Here is a 14,999-nt window from a genome sequence, read left to right as displayed (position 1 = left end):
AGACATAAACGAGGCTTTGTATTCTCTCCACACGGAGGAGGCTGAAGTAACCGCAGGGGAGGCTGTGTGGAGACCACGTTCCCTGCCTCCCTCTCTCCTCCTCCACCCCAGGCCCAGACGATGAGGCCTCGAGACAGGGTGAAAACCAACCTGCTCAGAGCAGTGATTCCCCATTCCAGCTATTTTTAGCCCAGAACAATTTGGCCTCTAGCAGGAAAACAGAGAGGAATGCCTAGGAGGCTTTCTCATCCCGAAATAATGGGCTTGTGGTGTCCCTCAGACTGTAAGACTTCCTCTTCTCCGCCCTCTACTGAAACTGCAGCCCCAGCCTTTGTTGAAAGTGTGAAGCAGTTAAAAGCACTCTCAGATCTGCTCTCAGATCCTTCTCCCGCAGGCCCCCAGCCCTCTTCTCCAGAAGCCCGGACTCCCCCAACCACCACCAACAACAACCATCTGGTTTGGTCTGACCTTTGGAAAACTGTGTGAGGACCTTTAGATTGGAGCCTGGTGGTAGAATACCTGCATGGCACATGTGAGGCCCTGAGATCCATTTCAGCCTTGTAAAAAAATATAGCAAACAAAAAACAACAACAAAAAAAAATTAGCTTAGCTCTAGCTTTATTTTACTTTTTTCCCTTTCTTCTCTTAGACACCTTTTGCCCCCATGCAAACCAATTTGCATCTAGGTCCTGGATAAGCCAGTGAGCTCTCTGGGCTCGAGGTGTTTGAACCCCTTTCATTTGTGCAGCACTTCCTAGCTCACCAAAGGATTTGCCACCCTTCACCCCATTTGACATCCCTAACAACTCCTTGTGCACGGGCCAGGCAGATGACGTGCTCTAGACATTTTCAGAGGAGGAAACGGAGACCCTGTGTGATTGGGAGCCGTATCCAAGGTTACTCCACTGGGAGTTTTGATCCTGTGATTCAACACACATATAATTATCAAGGACGGTGCTTCTTGAACAGGGGTGATTTTGGCTCCCTCCCCCAGGAGACTGTAGGCAATGTATGGAGACATGCACGTGGAAGCATAGGGAGGCCGTAAACAGAGGAGGGGTTGGTGGTCAAGTTTATCAAGTGGGTGGAGATCAAGATGCCCAGATTGAAACCATCCTGTGCCAGAGGATGAAACTAATCAAACACGCTCAGCTCTGTTCCCAAGCCGTGCAGAGTCAAGACAGGAATGCTCCTGTAGGAAATGATCATCAAGGACAGAAAGAGTGCAGTGTCACCGCTCTGAGCCTGGTATCCGGGCCTCCGCCTTCCCTGCCTAGAGGACCAGGGAGGGGATCCAGAGGCTCCCTGTGAGGGCCGATGCTTAGGACTCTTGGTTTCAAAAGCAGCTTATTTCTGCAGCCACCTTCTGTGGGACATTTGTGATTTAGCAGGGACCTTCCGCGCCACACCCCACAAGTGGGACCTGAAGAGGAAGGGCATGCAGGACAGAGAGGAGACTGCTTGGGGAATTGAAGTACTGGCCTGCACTTCCCCTGGGGAAACCTGTCCCTCCTGGGTGTGACCTTTTCCATCACCTCTCTTCTAGAATCGATAAGAAAATGTCTGATGCCCAGGGCAGCTACAAACTGGATGAAGCTCAGGCTGTCTTGAGAGAAACCAAAGCCATCAAGAAGGCCATCACCTGTGGGGAAAAGGAAAAGCAAGATCTCCTTAAGGTACGTTCATTCCCAGTCACATGGTCCCAGTTCAATCCTCCTCGTACCCCTGCGTGCACATTCTGCCCACATTCCCTCGGGACCACTGCCCTCTTTTTACTCCTTGCCAAAAATCCAGACTGCGAAATGCTCTCTGAAACTTTTGACCGCCAACATGATGCCCCCATGGGAAATTCCACACCTGACCTGTGGTGGAACACAGGTGCACCGAAGGTCTCCTATGAGGTCACCTCCTGGCTGTGCACATAAGCCATGTGGACAACAGTTTCCTGTTTAGACTTGGGTCCCTTCCTGAGATAGCTCATGGTGTGTATGCAGATATTCCAGCATCTGTAAAGATCCAAGTCTGAAACAATTCCTGTCCCAGGCATTTCAGACAAGAGCAACTTGACCTTGAGTAGTCTTCTTGGAGTTTGGTCCCATTTTATAGAGGAAAGATTGGAGGCTTCAGGGTACTAGATGGCTGACCTGGGGCCACATAGGGTCAGTGGCAAAGCTGAGGTGAACACTGTCAGGCATACCCCAAAGGCCATATCCTTGCCCCTAGCTCTGGCCACTGGGTTTATCGTTCAATGAAGCAAGTGGAAGGAGATGGTTTCAGCATCGATAACCTCAACATCAGGATGTAGTATCTCTGTAATCATTTTGTGTATGTGTGTTCTCACTGTGTGCTGGGAACTGAACACAGGAGAAGAGTTATTCTCTACCATGCCAGGCAGCTGTGCCAAGGACTTTGCATGCATTGGTGCAATGGGCCTGACCTGTCTTCTATATCAACTCTGCTTTTATTTGATTCTACAGATAAGGACTGCAGGACTCAGTACAACGGATAGAGCCAGGCTTCAAACCCCTGAGCACCTGACTCAAAAGCGTATTTGCTTAACCCCTGGGCATACCACCTCCCCACACAGGAACCACCCTGACCTCAGAGATCTCTATCATGGTTGCCATTGGCAGATTAAAAGTCCAAGACCCAGAGCCGCTGGCTGCAAGTTGCTCAGTAAAGGAAGCTTTATGCTCTAAGACAGAGTATTTGCACAACTCCTGCCCGAGACAGCAGCCCAGTGTAAACATTCAGACAGGGTGCTCCTGGACAGCAAGGAGCATTCCTGTTGTGATTAGCAGTTAAGAACACAGAGCAACAAAGTCAAGTCCAAATCCTGGCTTTGACCATTGCCAGCTTCTCCTTGATAAAAGGGGGAATAATCACAAGTCATTCCTGAAAGAGTTATTGTCAGGATTCAGTGAGCTCTTAGTGAAACTGACCGTTGCTGAGTATTGTCTATACCACATTTCACGCTGTCATCAGTTTAATCAATGTGACTGCCCTGTGAGGTAGCACCTAGGGTCATTCCCATCTTACAGGAAAGGAAGTTGAGGCACAGGCAAGTTAATCATCCAGCTTAGATGGCACAGCTAGGAAGATACAGCAGGGATTGTGCCCTGGGCTGAGCCCACATGCACCCTGCTGTCTCCATGTAAAAGGTCCTGTAAGTGCCCACTCACTCGGAGCCCTCTGCATGGCATCAGTGGGGTGTCAGGGGTGAGCACAGATTCCTAGATTAGAGAAGATGCCAAGGAAAGCCCACAGTGCCTGGCAGACCTGGAAGATGCATGACTAACCTACCCACTGTCCTCCTCTGCCTGCAGAGCCTCACCATGCTCAAGGATGGCTTCTGCACCGACAGAGGGTCTCACTCCGACCTGTGGTCCAGCAGCAGCTCTCTGGAGAGCTCAGGTTTCCCACTGCCAAAACAGTACTTGGACGTGAGCTCCCAGACGGACATCTCGGGGAGTGTGAGTAGGCGGGTCCCACAGGAGGGCTTGCAGGCAGGTGCCCTCTGCTTGCTTTCACTGGCTGCCAACTCCACCCTGGGGAGCACCTTTCTCACAGCTCCTGGTCCCAGAGCTCTGGCGGGTGGGGCAGGGAAGCACCAGCTCAGGACTCCTCCGCTCTGACATTACCTGGCCAGGTGCTTATGCCTCTAGACCTGCATGGAAAACACTTTTAAAGGACAAAATGTCTTCCTCTGGTTTCTGTCATACTGTGCGCAGCTCCATTCAGCTGGAAGGGAGAGGATATTTCCCTCCTGTTAGTCCCAAAGCTATGTGTGCCGCTTTCATACAGCTGTGTGGCTCCTAATTAAAGCGCAGTCCCAGTGGGTCATGAGTAGTGAAGTGCTGTTCCGATGGGGGTCATGGGTAGCGCCAACCCATGTGAGCTGTAACTTTTGGAGAGTTTCACTAGAGCAGACAACATAGCCAGACTGCCTCCAGCTTCTGCACTAAAGACTACTCCTGTCAGATGTCAGAGGCATCCTCCGGCTTGGGAAGAGAAGCTGTATCATGTGTTGTCTGGGGAACCTTGTAGCTTCTTAATGGCTCTTGACAGAGGAGCACAGGGCATGGAGCTTTCCCTCCTTCCCCACACCATCTACATGTCCCTGTGCCTCCTAAATCCTAGGACCTTCTCCATGCGCAGTCAGGATTGAGTCCTGACTGCAGCCTGAGTTTTCTACTGCCCACTTCCCAGCACCCCAGGATGGCTTTCTTATGGATTTCCTGTCTCTCTCTTTTCTCACCTGCTACCTCTCCTGCCTCCATTGGCTCTGAGCCATTTGGGGCTTCTAGACCCTCGGCCTCTCTTCTTCAAGGGATGGATGTCAGTTTGAGACTGTTTCCATGATCTGAAGGAAGAGAAGTATTTTTTGCTTAACTAGCTTCCCTGCCGTCCACAAGCCAGCCCAATAATCGAGGGCTGTTCTTTGCTCTGCCCACACAAGCTGTCAAGTCCTTCCCGAGCTCTCGAAACATAGCTCAGCAGCGGCCACAATAACTGTGTAACTCCCGACTCTGCTCTCGCCCTCTAGTTCGGCACCAGCGGCAACAATCAATTGGCAGAAAAGGTCAGACTGCGTCTTCGATATGAAGAGGCTAAGAGAAGGTAACTCCAGGCTGGTGCTAGGGCTGGGGGGGTTCCTACAGTCATATGGTGGGGGTCTGCTCCGAGCCCAGCTTTTTGCATTCCCACCCTGTTTAACCCTCCCCAAAATTACGAAGGTAGGTAGTATAGTCCTCTTATGTTAATCCTCTGGAATTTAGAGAGGCAATGCCTTGCTCAGGACACTGCGTAGAGTATGGAACTATGCTTTGAACCCAAAATCTGCTTAACCTCAAAGATGACTTATCTTTCTCCTTCTTGTGTTGGTTTCTGTAATCAAAGTTTTCTGATGATCCTGGAAGCAGTTTGGTTTGGAGGATCCACAGGTTTGTTTGGTCATTTTTGGCAGTAGGCTAAGAGGACTACAGACACTATCCACTACAACATCTCCTGCATGACCGCGAGCTGGCTATGCTTTTCAACTGCGTTTCAACTCCATAAAGATGTGGCTTCATGGAATCCAAAGCGGCTGGGTTGCACTTCCACAAATAAAATAATAATCAAACCTGGCATTTTTAGAGCATCTGTTAATAGGCATAAACAGATTGCTTGTTGTACTAAAACTTCTTATTTGTTTATTTATTGTAGTACTGGAGATTGAACCCAGGGGCTCTTCTACCACCGAGCCATGTCCCCAAGCCATTTTTGTTTTTTATTTTGAGACAGTCTCACTAAGTTGCAGAGACTCGCCTTGAACTTGATCCTCTTGCCTGCATTTCCCAAGTCGCTGGGATTATAGGCATGTGCCACTGCACCCAGCAATATTAAAACATTTGTGCATCTATTATCTTATTTAATCTTAAAAGTAACCTCATACCATAGCTTCTATGTTATTATTTCCATTTTTAGAGGGGACAGAGTTTAGCGATATGTTTCATGGCTTTTCCAGGTTGTACAGTTGGAATTGGAACCCTAGACATTCTGGTTTCAAGTTCATGATCTTCCTATACACTGAGTCAGCCCTACTGGGAAAGAACCCCCTGAGCATCTGCTGATGAATGAATCCAGGCGTATTATAGCCATTCCTCCATGGACTAAGTTGCCTGGCCCATAAACTCTCTCAGCCAGGCTGTGTAGAGTGTGGTGATACCCAGTTCTGCTCTCCCAACCCTCCGTTAGCACCAGATTCTCTGCAGCTGTGACGGAAATCTGATAGAAACCAGAGGAAGAAGCAAAAGGGGAATTTATTGTCTTATCTAACTCCAAAATCCTGGGGGAATTCAGGCTTAGCTGGATCCAGGGACTCAATTAACGTTACATAGATTCCGTCTCTATTTTCTCCACCTCATTGTCTTTGTTTTGGCTTCATTTCAAACAGGTTTTTCTCTCAAGGTGACAAGACGACCCTCAACAATTCTAAGCTTACATACAACCAGGGTAGCAACCCCAGTAGAAACGGGACCTACCTTTCCCAACAATTTTAATGAGTCTCAAAGGCTGGGCTGTAGCTCAGTGGCAAAAGTGCTTGTCTTGCCTGTTCAGGGCCCTGGGTTGAGTCCCCAGACCCACAAAATAACTGAGATTCACTGACAGTTTTGGATGAACCAATCACTGATGCAGGGCTGGTAGGGAGGGTGGGAGCAGGAGGATTAGAATTCTATGAAGGTCCATGCATGGGTCATATGCTCATGCTGGAAGGAGGCTGAGGTCAGCTTTGGGGGAACCAAGCAACTTAAAAGTATGGGAGGAGAGGTTTTCCATAGGCACACCCTGGTGTTGTTAGCAAAAAAAAGGAAGAATTGGATAATGGTCAGGTGGAGGGAAGCAGATGCCTTTGAACTGTTTCCCCTTCCCACTAGGGATTCAGCAAAACAGCAGAACGTGTGTGTTTGGACAGTCACTTGTCCCCTCTGAAGGGGGCCACTCTGAACTTTGGATCTATTCCAGCTTGCAGTAATGCCTGTCCTACATAACCAGTCCCGGAGAGACTAAAGCACTGAAGTGTTCCCTCTGGGGTCAAGCCATTAAAATTATCACAGAGATTCCTGGCTCATCTGAGTTTACCCAGCTTCTTGCCTCCGCCTCCGCCTCCACCCAAAGCTAGATTTGGTGTAAAGGACAGAAGAAGTTGCCGAGTAGGAAAGCAGGGGCTGCAGGATTTGTGAAGGAAGGGAGGTAGCCATAGTGAATGGAATGTCTGATGATCGTCACACGTCGGGTTTTGTCAAGTGTGTTTCGAAGTTGAGACGCTGACAGTTTCCATCAGATTTTCCAGAGGATGAGTTACCCTGATTTTAAGCAGCAATGGCATAGGGATAGCACCCTAGAAAGTACACCCAGGAAAGCGTCCGTCACTCCTCAGTGTCCTGCTTAGAGTCTAGCTGCCAGACCTTTTGATGCCATCCTCAGAGCTGCTCAGAGTCCTGGAGATAGCAGCTATGAAGTTGCCCCATAGCTAACCTTCATGGATTGCTGTATATATCAATGTGAAACCGAATGGTAAACCGTAAGGATTCTTACTGGGAAACTTGACTGGGGAAGGAACAAACCTCGATGTGTTTTTCTGTATGGAGTTTTTGCTACTCATGACAAGGAGTCTTGTCTCCAACGATGTTTTGGTACGATGAGTTCAACCACACTGACCACAGATCAGACTGAGCTGCAGGCCATAGGTCTCAGCTCTCAACAAGTATTGGCCATGTTTGTGATTTGCAGTCTCAGGTGAGCCGTCAGGCATATGTCCAGTGAGGTTAACAACTCCTCTGTGTCTGCCCTGATGGTATGGGGTAAGGCCGAGATGTGAGGCCCAGACGTGATTTGAATAGGTCAAGTCTAAAGGATCATGGCATAATTACTTTCAGGTATTTCTAGCAGTACTCTTCATTACACTGGGAATCTTATTTTAGTGATAATAATTCCTCATGTCTACATAATACTTGACAATATCTAAAGAGATCTTACTGCTTCTTTTTTAAAACCCACCTTGTAGGTACCGTCATTATCCCCACCTTACAGACGAGGATCCTGAGTCTTAGAGAAGTTAAGATGCAAGGCTGCTGATTTCTTCCCTTAGCATTTATTAAGTGCCTTCAGTATACCAGGGACCAAATGTGACACCAAAATGTTTTTTTGTTTGTTTGTTTTTTTGTGGGTGATGCTGAGGATTAAACCCAGGGCTTCCCACATACAAAGCATGTGCTCAACCACCAGGCTGCACCCCCGGCCCCACCTTCTTTCACAAAGACCAGAGGCAGGATTCCACTCAAACCATCTGAACCCCCAAATGCATGGCTTTTCAATAGCACCACCACCGCTCTCTGGACTGAGAACACATGGTTAGTCACCAAGACCCCAGTTGTCCACAACTGTCATTGGCAGAGCGTGTACTGTGTGGCAGGCACCTTGCAGACATTACTGCTGATCCTCACAATCCAAAGGATGAGTGATTGTTTTTCTTATCTTCAGGTCTTGGAGAGTTTACCTAGTGTTACATAACTAATAAGTGGTCCAACCAGGTAATAACAAGAGTAGCAACAGAAACATTTATTGAGGGCTTACTGTGTGCCAAATACTTTGCTTTTAGGGTTTATGGGTTGTCATAAAATCTTGAACCACAACCTCATAAGGAAGGAGCTTTACTTATTCCCTTCAGAGAGGTGAACAATTGGCCCAGGGTCACACAGCTCATGGAAAGAGGTTATTGCCTGGTATTGGATCCAAGTCTCTCATGTAGCAGGCTTGGGGGCATTGCCTAGCTCATGTCTGTACCCTAGAGATGACTTCATGGTTGGGACATGATAGGCACCCACGTGTGTTTGTTAGATTAAAAATGTGTTTCCTAGAAATTGATCAAAAGGAAGACTGTAACTGCCAAAGAGTGCTCTGAGGGTCTCCTGGCCCCTGGTTCCTTCTGTCTGTAGAAGCACAGTCTCCTTCCCTGTCCCCACAATGCCTTTGTTCACACCAGTGGATCTCCCCTTCTCCACCCCCAGGATCGCCAACCTGAAGATCCAGCTGGCCAAGCTCAACAGTGAGGCCTGGCCCGGGGTGCTAGACTCAGAGAGGGACCGGCTGATCCTCATCAACGAGAAGGAGGAGCTGCTGAAGGAGATGCGCTTCATCAGCCCCCGGAAGTGGACCCAGGGGGAAGTGGAACAGTTGGAGATGGCTCGGAAGCGTCTGGAGAAGGACCTGCAGGCAGCCCGGGACACCCAGAGCAAGGCGCTGACAGAGAGGTGGGTCTGGGGCTGGGAAGTATGAACCAGGTGTGTCCCAGGGGCTTGGGTTAGGGAATGTGCCTGTCTGTCCTCTGGCCCAGCAGGGACCAGAGGTGAGGGGCACACCTCGGGCACCTGACTCCTCCATGAGCAGTGTCAGTTTAGGCGTCTTACAGCCTCCACGGTAGCTTATCAGGGAAGGGATTGCCACCCAGCGCACCAGCCACCTGGAGCTCAATCATGTTGCTCAAAGTTTCCTGGCTGGGTACCGCCTTTCAGAAGTGAATCTTCTGATGGAAGTGAGCCCCATAACTCAGAATCCTTGAGGACACTCGTTTTCCAACTTTGTGAAAGTGATTCACATTTCGTATCGTGACCTAAAATACACAAGTTTGGCACAGTAGAGCATATGCTTTCTGTGTCCTCTAATGTCTTCTGTTGGACAGTCAGCCCTCAGTATCCATAGCGTCCATATCCATAGATTCAGCCAACTGCAGATTGAAAGGGTGAAGAAAAAACAAATTTTTAAATAATATAACAAAAAATACAAACACACAGTGCAGTATAACCGCTATTTGAGATTGCATTTACATCATATTAGTTATTATAATAATCTAAAGATGATTTAAAGTATATAGGAAAATATGTATGTGTTTTATGCAAATACTACCCCATACACATAAGAAATTTGAACCGTGGACTTCAGTATCCAAGTGTGCATGCACATGTGTGTGTGTTGTATGTGAGTCTGCAACCGATCTCCCAGAATACCACGGGATGAATGTATTTAATGTATTTCTTTTCAAGCTTTATGCTGCTTATGGCCCACTAAATTGATTTCACCACATCCTAAGTGACTGCAGTTTGAAGCCCATTGGTGTGTCCGGGTTGTAAACTGTTATGCTTATAGGGATCAACAGGTTGTGGAAGTGCCTGGTGGCAGTCCGCGTCAGACCGTAGTGCACAGAGCCCGCTGTCCACAGCGTGTGCCGTCTCCCTGCTCCAGCAGGTGGAAGTATGGGCCCTGGGCTGCCCGAGGTTCCGTATTTTATTTATATTTATACACACACACACACACACACACAAATGCACATATTCATTTTTTTGTGGTGCTGGGGGAAGAACCTAGCAGATTTTTGGTAGCATATTTTATTGCAAATTTCCTGCCCTTATGAACTTAGAGTCAAAGTTAGTGATTTTTCTTTTTCTTTTTTTAATGACACATAATATTTGCACATGTTTATGGGGTACAATATGGTAATTAAGTATATGTATATATTGTATAATGACCCAGTCAGGAAAATTGACATTTCTGTGTACCCAAACATTTATCATTTCTGTCCTGGGAACCTTCAGACTTTCCTCATTATGTTGAAACACACACACAAAAACTGTTGCAGTTTGGTGTGCAACACTGGACCTGATTCCCGCTATGTAACTTGGGGATCCATTGCCTGACCTCTCTCTGTCCCCAACCAACACTCTTCCCAGCCTCTTGGTCCCACGCCCACCCTGTACCTGTCATTCGCTCCTGGTTTCCACAGATCACCTTTCTGACTTCTACAAATAAGTGAGAACCTTCTTGTATCTGGCTTATTTCACTTACCATGTCCTCCACATCTGTCCATCTTTGCCCCAAATGACAGGATTTTGATCTTTTCTATGGCTGAATAATTTCATTGTGTTAGTGTATATATTTATATCTCATTTTCTTTATCCACTCATGGGGCGGTGGATGCCTTGGTTGATTACTTTTGCTATTGTGAATAGTGCTGCATTAAATATGGGAGTGCAGGTGTCTCTCTGATGTAAGGATGGACATCCTTTGGATGCATACCTACTAGTGGGATTGCTGGATCATACCACGGTGGCTCTGTTTTTAACAGCACTTCCGTACTGTCTTGCATAGTGATTGTATGAATGACATTATCGCCAGTGCTATTTCCTTTCTCTGCATCCTCACCAGTGTTGGATATTTGTTTTTTTTTATCATGACCATTCTATCTGGGGTAAGATAATGTCTCATTGTAGTTTTAATTTGCATTTGCCTAATGGTTAGAAATGTCGAGTGATTTTTGTACATGTTGGCCATTTGTGTATGGGAGAAATTTCTGTTCAGATCATTTGAGGTGTTTTTGTTTGTTTGTTTGTTTTATACTGGGGATTAAGTGTACAAGGGCACTTAACCACTGAGCCATATCCCCAGCCTTTTTTATTTTTTTCCTTTAAGACGGGGTCTTGCTGAGTTGCTTAGGGCCTAAATTGCTGAGGCAGACTGAACTCGTGATCCTCCTGCCTCTGCGTCCCCAGCTGCTGGGATTACAGGCATGAGCCACCACGCCTGGCTCCTTGGCAGACTTTCTCTTGCAGTACATTAGTCAAAGTTTAAAATAAATCCTCAGATAAATTTGGAGCAACATAATTGACTTCAAGAAGAGCCTTTCTTTAGAAACTCAGAATTGCAATTATCATTTAGACTAGTAAAATATAATAAGTATTTTATAAGCTGAGATTAGCCAGAATACTAATCTAGTATAGTTTAATTTGCAATCATTATGAAGTATACCATATGACAAAGTTTTTATTTAATATACATTGTATAACCTAAGACAAATATAAAACAATGCTTTAAACCTTAAACTGAAAGTTTGAGATTATCATCGCTGCGTTTTTGGTTTTTGAATGTCACGTGACTTATCTCCTGTGATCTCTGGTTCGGCCTTAGATGTGGATGCACCATGAACCCCTTGAAATTCCAAATGATAATTCACGTCAGGGGTGTGACCAAGGTCTCTTTTCCTGCTTCATTCTGAAGCCTGTTCTTTAGTGCTCTTCCATCTAACAGTGTACCCACTTGCTTATCCAGGACACCTGACTTCTGCAAGGTTTTTCTGCCATCTTCTGTCAGTAGATTCCTCCATACAAATGTTGGTTTTCACCTTTTCCGACACCTGTGCCTCCCCACTGTGCAAGTGGTATCTCCTTGCTCCTCTGGCTCTGGGACTTTTCCCCTCTCTGGTCTGATAGCATCGTGTCCTGTGTCCGTAGAGACAGTTTTGTGAGCTCGTCCCATCTTGGAGTCTTGAGGGCAGTGTTCCCTCTCCTCCGAGGGGTTTCACTCAGAGACTTCTGAAACTAAAAGCCGAGGAACACGCCTGGATTCCGGTCCCCCCGTGGGACGGGTGGTTTGCAGTGCTCCTCCCTCTCCGAGGGCGCCTTCACCATGTTCTATTCTGTTGCTTCTTGTTTTGATAGCATCCCACTCATGCAGCTTTGCTTTTCCTGCCTGTGCTTTTTGGGGTCTTATCCACACAGTCCTTGCCTGTACCAATGTCTTCAAGTCTCTCCTCAGTGTTTTCTTCTATAACTAGTGATTTTCTAGAGAGGGTGTGTTTGAGGTGATCAGCACATGAATCCCTTTTCCCAGTGGTTATCAGTGGAGGAAGCCCAGTTGTGTCCCCACAGAAGCAGCGTGGGAGTCCTAGGTGTCTACATTTGCTCTCTCCGCATCATCAGGCGAGGGGCCCTTCAGGAGCAAGCAGCTTACAATAGCATCCTAGCAATTGAGTGAGCTCCAGTAGCAGGTGGCTCAGTGCCTGCTAGACCAAGTTGATGAGCCCCTCGTGGCTCAAAGGATCCCTGACGGGTCACTGGTGCCAATCTCTTCCCACCAAGAACATTATCAGGACTACCCAAAGAGATGTTCAAAGCGTATCCACTTCTTCTCCTTCATCCTCCACTAACAGGAATGGATGATTGGCCCTCACCTGTCACTGGGTAAGTGGAACACAGGAGAAAGTATCACATAGTGTGAAGGCAAGTGGCTGGACCAGAGGGTTAATTGAGGCTCTTCCCTGCTATCAAAAATTTTTATTTCCTGAAATTAGGACTAGAGATTGATTCTCTTTAAAACTCCTAAGATAGACTACAGGTAAAAGTGCCTTCTTGTGTTCTATGTTATTTAAAGCTCCCAGGCACCCTGAAAGCAATCCCCCCTTTTACACATGAGGATCAGAGGCTTGTCCGACGTCACTGAGCAGCAGAACTGGCTTCAGAAGCTGGTTGCAGAGCCAATGCCCACTTTAGGCTATTATCCAGTCAGAAGGCCCCAGTTGTGGCCTTCACCCCATCTAGCCACAGTCCCGTGGCTGCTCTGGAGTAGAGGGTTCAAGTACCAGTCCAGGGAGGCCAGAATCTCCACTCCTCCCCCTGCTGAGCAGGCAACGTGGCGGGTCCTGGAGGGCAGGGTCCTCCTGGGGAGATGTGATAATAGGGAAGCCAAAGAGCACAAGGTAGGGAGCCAGGTGTGTCCCAAGAGGAGTCTGGGAAGGGGACCCACAGGAATAGTGGGGACAGTGCTGATGTACCTGTAGCTCTTTGCTTTCAGTTCCTTGTTTATCTGGATTTGTCCTTGCTTGTTTCTCTTCTGTCCTGTGTGTGTGTGTGTCCGTCCGTCTGTCTGTCTTTTAGTGTGTTTTCTGTCTCCCTGTTCACACCCTCCTTCCAGTGGATTTAATATGAACCTCACTTCATACAATGGCCTTTCCCATTCAAGGTGCCTCTGAGAACAGGAGTGAACACCCCCAGGTGCCTTTTGGCCACCCATGTCACCTGCCACACCCCATCACAAATCCATCTGAACCGCAGGCTTTCTCACACTCTTGGTGCCAGCCCCACCTCCCTCCTTCCTCACACGCCCCCTCCCCAGTCAGAGCCAGTGTGCAGTCATGCCAGGTGCTCTTTAGAGCGTGGGCTCTGCCCCTGCCCCAGGGACCACTTCTCCAGGCCTAAGATATGGCGCAGGCTCTTGTGATTTTAACCAGCACCCCAGGTGCTGAGCTTCAGCGTGTGGGGTTTCCAGTCCCACCTGCTGGATCTTCTGCCTGCTTCCACACTGGATGTGTTCCTGGCCTTCCAGCATGTGCCGGGCATCACACACAGGCCATCTGGCCTGTTAAGCCCAGGCTGCTGGAGGGAAGCCTTGGCACCTGCCCGTGGCTGCCCCCGCCATGCTCAGGAAGCCACTACAGGCCAACTTAGTTCCCTCAGCATCCTGTCCAGGCTCCAATGGGGACCTGCGTTTACTCCCGGAACAGCCTCTGTGGCTCGTTCTGTTAGGATCTGTGAGCCCCACTTCCGCACCCCAGACCTCACACCCATTCTGGACTTTGCTCTTATGGTGAGTCAGGAGATGCCCTAACGTTGTCCACCCCACTGAGAATTCTGAATTTCATCCAGTCTGGGCTCCATCTGCCCACCTGCTGCCCAGCTCTGCCAGGCAGGACTCTGGAAGAACAACACCAGGGGTTGAGCTTGCCCTTCCCCCCGCTCTGGCTATCTCTTTTGTCAGTTTACAGGTAGGTCTGCTTGCCCGTTAACAAGCCCACCCACCTCTCTCCACTCCTCAGTGGTGTCTGAAGACGTCTCTGGCCTTGGCTGCAGGCATGTGTTGGAGGCCCAGCACACTGGGGGAGACAGTGTGGCTTGGTTTTCAATGGAAATGAACCCCACTCCAGGCTCCTGGCTGGGTGAGCTGTGCTCTCGGTGCGCTCCCCAGTTTAGGGATCAGCAGGCCAGCACGATGGCAGGAAAGGAGGAGCAGCCAGCAGTGGCACACCTCTGCCCACAGGGTCCTCAGTGCAGCAAATGAAGTTTGCCTATCTCACTTGGAGGGGGCAAGTGCCTTTCCCTAACCAGCTCCTGTCCATCTCTCATTATTGGCTGAGGTTTCTCTACTGGGGTGTCTACCTGCTGCAAGAAATAGCCCCCACATCTCTGGTGACTAACATGATAGGAATGTGTTTCTTGCTCATGTAATATCTCATTGGGCATCCCCAGTAAGCAGCGGCCATTCATGTGGTCATTCAGAACCTAGACCTCTTCCCCTCTGAGGCCACAAGAGTCAGTGACCAGGAGACAGTCCCACTTAACCTTAACCACTTCAGCCTGACACAGGTGACTTTACCTCACCTTCCATAGGCCGGAACTCCATCATGTGCCCCACCCTCCCAGCGGCAAGGGAGTCTGGGAAGTGGCCCTGGGGACCCAGGGGGACACAAACAAGGGTGAACACCAGGAATCAGAGCCACAATGTCACATGCTCAAAGCCTAAATGGGGTGTCTCCTTTTACATTCTGATCTACTCTTCTGTACTTTTCCGTCGCGGACCTTGTCATACACTGAATTAATTAGATATTTAAGTATTTCTTACTACCTGTTCTCACC

The 14,999-nt window shown here is 48.4% G+C and overlaps 1 protein-coding gene across 1 annotated transcript in view; it reads left to right on the top strand.

Annotated features, from left to right (window-relative positions):
* Wwc1 (WW and C2 domain containing 1) overlaps positions 1-14,999 on the top strand; it is a 145,427-nt gene that overhangs the window by 89,698 nt on the left and 40,730 nt on the right. The window contains exons 6-10 of the mRNA XM_015492560.1: positions 1,547-1,676; positions 3,327-3,473; positions 4,547-4,620; positions 8,550-8,811; positions 9,685-9,812. Of these exons, the coding sequence (XP_015348046.1) occupies positions 1,547-1,676; positions 3,327-3,473; positions 4,547-4,620; positions 8,550-8,811; positions 9,685-9,812 (741 nt within the window). The remainder of the gene's footprint in view (positions 1-1,546; positions 1,677-3,326; positions 3,474-4,546; positions 4,621-8,549; positions 8,812-9,684; positions 9,813-14,999) is intronic.

Source organism: Marmota marmota, unplaced genomic scaffold (genome assembly GCF_001458135.2).
Source record: "Marmota marmota marmota unplaced genomic scaffold, marMar, whole genome shotgun sequence".
Classification (NCBI taxonomy): Eukaryota; Metazoa; Chordata; class Mammalia; order Rodentia; family Sciuridae; genus Marmota; species Marmota marmota.
Note: the sequence above shows the minus strand (reverse complement) of the source record. Positions and strands in the feature narration are given on the sequence as shown.